This window comes from Nicotiana sylvestris, chromosome 5 (genome assembly GCF_000393655.2).
Source record: "Nicotiana sylvestris chromosome 5, ASM39365v2, whole genome shotgun sequence".
In the NCBI taxonomy this organism is placed as follows: Eukaryota; Viridiplantae; Streptophyta; class Magnoliopsida; order Solanales; family Solanaceae; genus Nicotiana; species Nicotiana sylvestris.
In genome coordinates, this window is record NC_091061.1 from 23,642,244 (window position 1) to 23,652,739 (window position 10,496).

At 40.9% G+C, this 10,496-nt stretch overlaps 1 protein-coding gene across 1 annotated transcript; it reads right to left on the reverse strand.

The window, feature by feature from the left end:
* Positions 1 to 606: 606 nt before the first annotated feature.
* On the reverse strand, positions 607 to 3,394 carry LOC104247633 (actin-97-like). The gene is made up of 5 exons (XM_009803696.2): positions 3,294 to 3,394; positions 2,683 to 2,755; positions 2,031 to 2,424; positions 984 to 1,597; positions 607 to 875 (listed from the first exon to the last, which is right to left on the reverse strand). The coding sequence occupies exons 2-5, from the start codon at positions 2,740 to 2,742 to the stop codon at positions 810 to 812; spliced, it is 1,134 nt and encodes a 377-aa protein (XP_009801998.1). The 5' UTR covers positions 2,743 to 2,755; positions 3,294 to 3,394; the 3' UTR covers positions 607 to 809.
* Between the last annotated feature and the right edge of the window lie 7,102 nt (positions 3,395 to 10,496).

The following is a 10,496-nucleotide window of genomic DNA, read 5'->3' on the forward strand; positions in this document are numbered from 1 at the left end:
CTCACAAAAATTCCTACATACGCCCCTGATGCGCTATACCTTAATGGCGTAACTGGCCGTTAAGGTATAGTGCATGTTTTAGATACGTTATACATAATATGGTCCTCAACACTTTTTTTCACCTATTTTTGTTTCTTGAGTCAAAATTTACAATATTTTGGTTCCGGACTCAAAAGGGTTTTCAAAAATATTTCACACAGAGTTTAGATACAATTTTCTAGTAATCTTTCACCAATCATGAATTAGGTTGTTGCCTAAGCAAACCATTCTCAATCATCTCAAGTGGACTGTGGCATGGGTACAACCGCACAGGCGGATCTAGGACTTCTAGAACATGGGTCACCAATAAAGAAAGGACTAAGGAGGGACAAAAAGTGTTAAGTGAGAATTGAGTCATGTTTCTTTGAGTAATAATTAAGTATTGAACCAAGTGCACTATTCAACCTTTATGGAGCATGGGTTGTTAATATATAGTATTGGACCAATTCTAGAATACATACATAAATATTTAATTTAGCGGAGGGACCATTAGTTTACGTGCTCCATAATTTAGGCTATAGATCTGCCCCCGGGTACGGGGCAAGAAGCACACAGAAGGGAAGTATATTATGGAACAGTTGAAACTTCTAAATGAACAACAAATAAAGAATAAGATCATTCAACAATCAACCCTTTGCCCTCTCAAGTTCCTCAATCCAAAATGAGAACAACAAATACAGAATCAAAGACAAAATATAACACCACAAGCTGCATTCTGTTCCAGCAGAAGAAAGTAATTTCCCGTTATCAACATTGTCATCCTCGGATAATCAAAAGCACTTTCTGTGTACAATTGAAGGACCTGACTCGTCGTACTCTGCCTTTGAAATCCACATCTGCAAACAAAAAGAAAAACAAAAAACCTTGTTAGAATTTAATCAAGAGGCAAAAAAGGCGAGCCTCCTTTTCTTTACGAGAGCAAAGACAATGAGCTAGATGCAAACCTGTTGGAAGGTGCTGAGGGAAGCCAAGATAGAGCCTCCGATCCAGACACTATATTTCCTCTCTGGTGGTGCGACTACCTTAATCTTCATGCTGCTTGGAGCCAATGCAGTAATTTCTTTGCTCATTCTATCAGCAATACCTGGGTACATGGTAGAACCACCACTGAGCACTATGTTTCCATAGAGGTCCTTTCTAATATCGACATCACACTTCATGATAGAGTTGTATGTGGTCTCGTGGATTCCAGCTGCTTCCATTCCGATCATTGAGGGTTGGAAAAGGACCTCAGGGCACCGGAAACGTTCAGCACCAATGGTAATAACTTGCCCATCGGGAAGCTCATAGCTCTTCTCCACAGAAGAGCTGGTCTTTGAAGTCTCTAGTTCCTGCTCATAGTCTAGGGCTATGTAAGCAAGCTTTTCTTTCACGTCCCTGACAATTTCTCGCTCAGCTGTGGTGGTGAAAGAGTAACCACGCTCTGTGAGGATCTTCATCAAACTATCAGTGAGGTCACGACCTGCCAAGTCAAGACGAAGAATGGCATGTGGGAGGGCATACCCCTCATAAATTGGGACAGTGTGGCTGACACCATCACCAGAGTCCAACACGATACCTGTAGAAATAATAATGAATTAGCAGCAATTACCAGAACTTTTCGCGACAAGGTAGCGAAACAGTACTAGGGGTTCAGTGTCCCAAATATCTCCAAACAAAGGTGAATTGAATCTTGCCCATCCTAGATAAATGGGCTAATCTTATTGGTTTATAGATAAAAAGCAAGGAAACATATAACCAGCAAAAATTTGGTTCTTGCGATCTGTGGCCAAAAGATAGTAGTCCGGTAGATAGAAATGAGAATTGTACTATGTGCATCAGTTGAATGCATCAGATGTAGACTTTTCTTTTCTTTTATTCTTTTTTTTTCCACAGATCAATAATTGTATTTACCATGCTTCACAAATAATTAAAATGTCCTTTTCATAGTAGAAACATGAGAAATTTGAGAGTCAAAAAACAGATATGCTGACAAATGACGATTTGCTTACCGGTGGTACGACCACTGGCATAGAGCGAGAGAACAGCTTGTATAGCAACATACATAGCTGGAGTATTAAAAGTCTCGAACATAATCTGGGTCATCTTTTCACGATTAGCTTTAGGGTTAAGAGGTGCTTCGGTTAGGAGGACCGGGTGCTCTTCTGGGGCAACACGAAGCTCGTTATAGAATGTATGATGCCATATCTTCTCCATATCATCCCAATTGCTGACAATACCATGCTCAATTGGGTATTTCAAAGTTAAGATACCACGTTTCGACTGAGCTTCATCTCCTACATAGGCATCCTTTTGACCCATGCCAACCATCACACCAGTATGACGGGGACGGCCAACAATACTAGGGAATACAGCTCGTGGGGCATCATCTCCCGCAAACCCAGCCTAGATATTAAACTTACATCAGAATCTCTTTGACTTTCTTAAAGATAACGGCTCAAATGTTTATAACTATCATCAAATAACATAATGGAACATTAACTCTGTCATGGTCAATGTTGCTAGGATCTCCAGAAAAGCCGCCACACCTGTATCCCATCCTCCTAAAATGAATAACTTTTGAAGGATCCGACACATAACTCGGTGGCTTTTTTGAAGGATCCGAGCAACATAGGTTGGGGTACAACAAAATCTTAAGCTTACCTTAACCATTCCTGTCCCATTGTCGCAGACGAGGGGTTGAATATCCTCACCTTCTGCCATCTTATTCTACTTCCTGCATTAAAATCTGAATCTTTAGTAAAAATATACAACTTGAAAGATTATAATCAGGTTTCTATAATCAGGGTTGGAGCTAGTCCTTCGAATAGAGGTTCGGCTAAATCCAGTAACTTTTGTCCAAACCCTGTATTTCTCTTTAAAAACTATTGAATTATGCACAAATTATTAATTTAGAACCCAATAATTTGTCAGAATTAGAATACTGAACCCATTAGTTTCAAATCTTGGCTGTGTCTCTATCTATAATCTATATATTGCTTCTCTATTCTAGCACTCAACGTTTCTAAATATTGATCCTATAAGAATAGTATTTAAAAAGATATTATCAAACACACAAAATCCTTTGAAATCCAGCATTTTTACTCAAGTCAGATATATTTATCAGAAGTAATCTCAAAGCAGTTATATTTTCTTAAAATCAGAATTCACATAAAATCAAATTCAAATCAAGGCAGGAACCAAAAGAATACAATAACAAATTAAAAACACAAAGGAAAATAAAGATTGAAAGGGAAATGCAGATTGAATTGTACCTTTCGGAGCTTAGATTGAAGAGAGAGAGACAAAGGAATGAAAATGGGAAGTGTTTAATTGTATTCCTCCCCTATTATTTGGCGGAGGTAGTAGAAAAATTGGGGGGATTATATTGAAAATGGAGAATAAATATCAGCCGTTGGATCTATTAACAGTTTGTATGAACGGACACCATGATACATCGTGGGAGCTATCATTTAGTGGTCCCCACCGTATCCCTCTCATTTCGCTTTTTCTCTCATTTCCTCCTCCTGCAATTTTTTTTTCCTTTCATATATTCGCTCAAAATTAGATTTGTAAAAAATTGTTTTATTTATCTTTTCTTTTTATAAAGCAATATTTGAGCCGAGGGTCTCCCGGATACAGTCTTTCTATTCTCGGGTAGGGGTAAGGTCTGTGTACATTGTACCCTCCCTGACCACACTTGTAAAATTATTACTGAGTTGTTGTTGTTGTTTTATAAGCAATAGAAAAGCTAAATATGCCTAACCGAATGTGTGCATTATGAAATAATTAGGACTTCTTGACTATTAAAACTAAAGTTTATTTATTTTCTGTTACTTACTATTTTATTTGTGTAGGCGTATAAAATTTGTGATATTTAAATGTGTAAATTAATTTGGACTATATCAAGATATATTGGTCCAGATAAATATTATGGGCTAATATATAAATGAATTAATTATATAAGTCAAATATATATGGATTAAATAAATAAATCTTAATCCATTGGGCTAGCCTATTTAATTGGGCTAAAGTGATGAGCCCACTTCATTAAGCCCAAGATGACATCTTCCTAGAGGCCCAGTATCATGTCACGTGTCAAATGACGTGGCGTGCCAAGTCAAACGGGAGAGCCAATAGGATCATGCCACGTGTCAAAATGACAAGGCATGCCAAGTCACATTAAAAGGCCAATGAAATCGTGCCACGTGTGCATGTGACATGTTCTAGCCAGTCAAATGCCGCCATGTCACACTTCAATTTGATTGGTCGGAAAGAGTTTGTTCTTATCATAACTTTTCCTTTCAACAACTATAAATAAGGGGTCTTCATAACTCAGAAAGACACCAGAAGTTATAACAAGAAGCAAGAAAGAGCTCGTGGATCAAACGCTGCAAATTTCTCCACAAGTGTCAAGCTTCAAGAAATCAAGTTCAAGTTCAAGAATAAAGAACAAATCAAGGTCAAGTTCAAGTTTAAGAACAAGATCATCGTTTGTGGCAACAAATACATATTCAAGATCAAGCTCAAAGGCCCTTGAATTTATTTACTATTGAAAAGAAGAATCAGAGGATTCATAGAGATTGTACACTCAAATATTTGAAATAAAATACTACGATTGTTGCAATATTTTTCAGTCTTGATTTAATTTTCTCGACACAAATTTATTGTCTACAAATTCTGGCACGCCCAGTGGGACAATCTCTACCTCTCATCTCAACTTTTCAATCACCAAAGTTCAAGAACATTAAAATGGCTTCGAAGAAAATCAACCCTCGATCAACATCCACCAAGGCTACTAACTCCAGGTTCTATGCTGATGTGGAAAGCATCCTCGATGTCACCTTTGGAAGCTTCGAACCAGTTACGAGGAGCAAAACAAGCTCTTTGGGACAACAAGCACCCCAAGTGCCGTCCGCATCAACCCCTGTTTTCGGATCTTCATCCTCAAAAGGAGCAAGATCTTCTACAAACACATCTGAAGGAGGAAACGATGTTGCTGAAAAGATCAAGAAAACTCTTGCTCTGCTTGACCTCTCCGGCTCCAAGCACTCTGCTGTGAAGGAAGATGATGATGCTTCAAGCGATGGATCCTCCCCACTTACACCACATAGCGTGAGCCAGTCAAGGATCAATCTATGTGAAAATCCATGCTACTCTCCGTCATCCACGACAATCATGCAAGCCATGGTGACAAACACTTCATCTATGGAGGAGCAGTTGGAAAACTTGACGGAAGCAATCGCTAGTTTGACCAAATGCATGCAAAATCAAGAGGCTAGAATTGACAAGCTAACAGATAGGGTGGGAATCTTGATGGAAGAAGAATCTACCCATGCACCCGGCAAGCTCCCAGAAGTTCTAGAGAGTGACTCTCCCCAAGACAAGCAGCATCCTCTAAGGCTATCCCTGTCTCATCTGAAGGGATGATTCCAATTGATCAACTGAAGGAGTTCATCGAAGGAACCATTAAGAACAAATATGAAGTTGCTGCCAAATCCTCCCTTACATATGCAAAGCCGTACACTGCAAGGGTCGATATGTTGAAGATGCCTGCTGGCTATCAACCTCCGAAGTTTCAACAGTTTGATGGTAAAGGTAACCCAAAGCAACATATTGCGCACTTCGTTGAGACGTGCAACAATGCTGGGACTTATGGAGATTACCTCATCAAGCAGTTTGTCCGCTCGCTAAAAGGAAATGCTTTTGACTGATACACGAACCTCGTGCCGGATCTATCGACAGCTGGGATCAATTAGAGCAAGAGTTCCTTAATCGCTTTTATAGCACAAGACGCACGGTGAGTATGATAGAGCTTACAAATACTCGTCAACGAAAGGGGGAACCAGTTATCGACTTTATCAATCATTGGAGGAATGCAAGCCTCAACTTCAAAGACAGGCTTAGTGAAGCTTCAGACATAGAGATGTGCATCCAAGGCATGCATTGAGGATTGCGCTACATCTTGCAAGGTATCAAGCCTAGCACATTTGAAGAACTTGCAACTCGTGCCCATGACATGGAATTGAGCATGGCTTCCGCTGGAAATGAAAGGCTACCCATCTATGAACCTCGCAAAGTGAATGACAAGCAAGAAGTCAGGAAGTGGGGTAAGTTCGTACCCAAGTATGAAAGCAAAGAAGCTATGAATGTCAATACGTCACTTGTGAAGTTCACGACGAAGGAGAGCAAGAAGCAGAGTATGAAATCCACTTCGTTTCAAGATAAGCCAAGTGGGAAGATGACTCTAAAAGAAATGCAAGAGAAAGAGTACTCATTCCTGGATTCTGATGTGCCAGCCATTTTTGAAGAACTCCTCGAGTTAAATCTCATCGAGCTTCCAGAGATGAAGCGACCAAATGAAGCTGGGAAAATAAATGACCCAAACTACTGCAAATATCACCGACTTGTAAGCCACCCTCTAGAGAAGTGCTTTGTCTTCAAGGATAAAGTCATGGACTTGACTCGCGAAAAGAAGATCGTGCTTGAACATGAGAAAGCAAGCGCAAACCAAGTCTCTATCACCTTTGGCACATTCAGTCCGGATAAATTATGTAATTTTAAAAAAAGTAAAAATGAAGAATTACTGGAGAGCGACAAAGTTGAAGTCAACCAACCTGATGATGATGAAGGTTGGACATTGGTGACTCGTCGTAGGTGCCACAAAAGGAGCCTCCAAAAAGAATCAGTGGAACAACCAACAAGGAAGATGATGGTAAAAAGATCAATAAAAAAGAATCCAGTTAGGAATTTGAAGAAAGCAAAAGTGGAGATGCACCACCCTCAAAAGCCATGAAATCCAGTGACCTTGGAGGAGTTTTTACCAAGTTGGTTTCGCACGAAGATATCCCATGAGGGCATTGATGCCTCTTGTTGCCATGCTAACAAAGGGGAAGAAAAGAGTGATGGCCTACCGTTGGCACCATCTTCGGAAAATCCCATCGAGTCCACTCCTCAAGAAGTTAATGCTTGTGAGGAAAAAGTCACATTCACAAATGACGATCTTTTGCTAGGTGACACTCCTCATAACCGCCCATTGTACCTGGTTGGCTATATGCGCGATGAAAAGGTAAATCGGATTTTGGTTGATGGAGGATCCTCAGTGAACATTTTGCCAATCCATACTGTGAAAGAACTTGGTATTCCCATGAACGAACTCTCAGAAAGTCGTGTGATGATCCAAGGATTTAACCAAGGGGGGAAAGAGCCATAGGCGCGATCAGGCTGGGAATCACTATTGAAGATATGCAATCAAGTGCATGGCTGCATGTGATCGACGCGAAGACTTCATACAATGTTTTGCTTGGGAGGCCTTGTATACATGAGAATAAAGTTGTTCCATCTACCTACCATCAATGTTTAAAATACTACGAGTGTGAAGTCGAGAAGATGGTAGTTGCTGATGATGAGCCATTCACCGAGGCTGAGTCACATTTTGCCGATGCAAAGTCCTACTTGAAGAACCGCATTGTGAAGGAGCTGAAAGTTGATGATGGTACGAAAAGCAAGAATTACGAACCCATAACTAAAAGAGCTGATGTGACTATTGGTAAAGCCAAAACTGTACCCGCCAACGTGAGTAAATCTCATAAAGGAGGTATTGCGTCTTATGGAAAGAAAGTAAGTCCCGCATTCCAATATGTCCCTAAAAGGAAGAAAGACGAGGGCGGATCACATATTCTCCAAACCAAGACGCTAAGGGAGTTAACTCTTCCGATAAAATGAATTGAGGCAGTAAAGTTGTCCTCAAAGCCGTTTGCAGGGTTTATAGCCCAAAATTGTTTGCAGAATGTGGCACTCCCTACAAATCGAACAGATGAAGGTTTCGATCCTAACGCTTACAAGCTATTTGCAAAAGATGGATACAATCCCAACGAGCCGTCAAAGTTAGGGAAGGTCCCATCAGAAGCTGCAACAAGGCAACCCCGTGAAGGTCTGGGATACAAGCAACCGTCACCAGTGTGCATCTCAATAAGAAGGGCGGGTAGCAATTATATCACTGTAGAAGACGAATCTGCCGCTTCTAACAAGCCTTTTGTCTTTGATCGGCTTGGAAAATCAACTGTGAGAACTTCTGTATTTGAGGGATTGGGTTCATTAAAGAAGGGAAATAAGTTCCAGAGAAATCATCGAAATACAAGAACACCCGCTTCACCCGAAATTCAGGAGATCTCTAAGGATTTCCAAAGTTTGGTTCCTTCCAGAATGAGGCGACAAACAAAACTGGTGGTTTCATGTAAAGAAGTACTGAAGGTAAAGCCATATACTGTGGTCTACACTAAGGAACGTAACGAAGATGAAGAAATTGTAGGTTCTTCGTATCATATCACTGTACAAGGCGAGAATGGTGTTTCGTCTTCGATGGAAGATAATGCGGAATTGGAGGATGTTTCGTCGTGTTATCACATATCCTTCAATGACGGGGACCCTCAAGAAGATGAAGATGCAAAATATGCTCCACCTGAACTTGAAGAAGGAGTGAAGACGACAGTTGATGCCTTAAAAGAAGTTAACCTTGACACCGATGAGGAACCAAGACCTACCTACCTAAGTGCTTTACTAGAAGCTGATGAAGAGAGCACTTATATTGAGTTACTCAAAGAATTCAGGGATGTCTTTGCTTGGAGTTACAAAGAGATGCCTGGCTTGGACCCGAAAGTAGCAGTCCATCACCTTGCAGTCAGAAATGGTGCTCGCCCTGTTAAACAAGCTCAAAGGCGTTTTAGGCCAGACTTGGTTCCCCTGATTGAAATTGAAGTTAACAAACTCATTGTAGCTGGATTTATTCGGGAAGTTAAATACCCAACATGGGTTTCAAGTATTGTCCCTGTAAGGAAGAAGAATGGCCAGATTCGAGTATGCGTTGACTTGAGGGACCTCAATATTGCATGTCCCAAAGATGAATTCTCGCTTTCTATTCCGGAGCTGATGATCGATGCTACTACTGGTTACGAGGCAATGTCTTTCATGGACGGTTCGTCGGGCTATAACCAAATTCGCATGGCACCAAAAGACGAAGAGCTTACTGCATTTCGCACCCCCAAGGGTATTTATTACTACAAGGTAATGCCTTTTGGCTTGAAGAATGCTGGTGCTACTTACCAAAGGGCTATGCAGAATATTTTCGATGATCTTCTCCACAAGAATGTTGAATGCTATGTTGACGACTTGGTGGTGAAATCAAGAGAGAAGGGTGACCACATGAAAGACTTGAGGATGGTATTTGAATTGCTCCGGAGGTATCAACTTAGGATGAATCCGTTGAAATGTGACTTTGGAGTTACTTCTGGAAAGTTCCTTGGTTTCATTGTCCGCCATCGAGGGATCGAAATTGATCAAGCCAAAGTGGATGCCAAAATGCCTGAGCCTCGAGATATCCATTAATTGAAGAGTCTGCAAGGAAAGCTAGCAAACCTTAGAAGATTCATATCAAACCTGGCTGGGAGGTGCCAACCATTTAGTCACCTTATGAAGAAAGGCGTTCCTTTCAAGTGGGATCAAGCTTGTAGCAATGCCTTCGAAAGTATCAAAACCTACTTGATGAAGCCTCCAGTTTTAGCAGCTCCTATACCAGGAAAGGCATTGATACTATACATTGCGGCGCAATAAAGGTCTGTTGGAGAATTATTGGCCCAAGAAAATAGTGAGGGGAAAGAAAACTCTCTTTACTACTTGAGCAGGATGATGACACCTAACGAGTTGAACTATTCGCAAATTGAAAAGTTGTGTTTGGCGCTAGTCTTCTTAATTCAAAAGTTGAAGCAATACTTTCAAGCTCATGTTGTCCGTCTTGTTTCTAAAGCAAATCCCATCAAGTTCGTGATGTCAAAACCTATTCTTAGTGATCGACTAGCGAGATGGTACCTCTAATTTCAACAATTCGAGATTTTGTACATCCCTCAAAAGGCTGTAAAAGGACAAGCATTGGCAGACTTCTTGGCAGATCATCCGATACTTGATGACTGAGAGCTAACTGATGAACTACCTGATGAGGATGCAATGGTCGTTGAAGTTCAACCTCCATGAAAGATGTACTTTGATGGTGCTGCGCATCGTGGGGGAGCCGGGGCTGGCGTAGTATTTGTCACTCCTCAAGGTGAAGTCTTGCCTTACTCCTTCACCTTGACACAACTCTGTTCCAACAATGTTGCTGAACATCAAGCTTTAATACTTGTTCTTGAAATGGCCGTTGATATGAAGCAATTGCAATTGCAAGTCTTTGGTGACTCCCAGTTAGTGGTCAATCAGCTTTTGGGTAGTTACGAGGTCAAGAAGCTTGAACTACGCCCATATCATGATTACGCAAAAAAGTTGATGGGGTGGCTCAGCGATGTGACTATTTAGTATGTACCAAGGAAAGAAAATAAGAAGGCTGATGCTTTAGCTGCTCTAGCTTCATCATTAGCGCTACCTGACCAAGCACAAGTTACCGTCTGCCAAAAATGGGTAGTACCGCCGCCAAATGAGGTCGAAGGTGA

What these genes read in the sequence shown, in the direction of transcription:
- LOC104247633 (XM_009803696.2), bottom strand. Translation starts at nt 2,742, where the DNA reads ATGGCAGAAGGTGAGGATATTCAACCCCTCGTCTGCGACAATGGGACA. An exon ending in ATGGGACAGGAATGGTTAAG is followed by an intron (nt 2,425 to 2,682) that starts GTAAGCTTAAGA and finishes TTTAATATCTAG; the next exon opens with GCTGGGTTTGCGGGAGATGA. An exon ending in CCCTCAGCACCTTCCAACAG is followed by an intron (nt 876 to 983) that starts GTTTGCATCTAG and finishes TTTTGTTTGCAG; the next exon opens with ATGTGGATTTCAAAGGCAGA.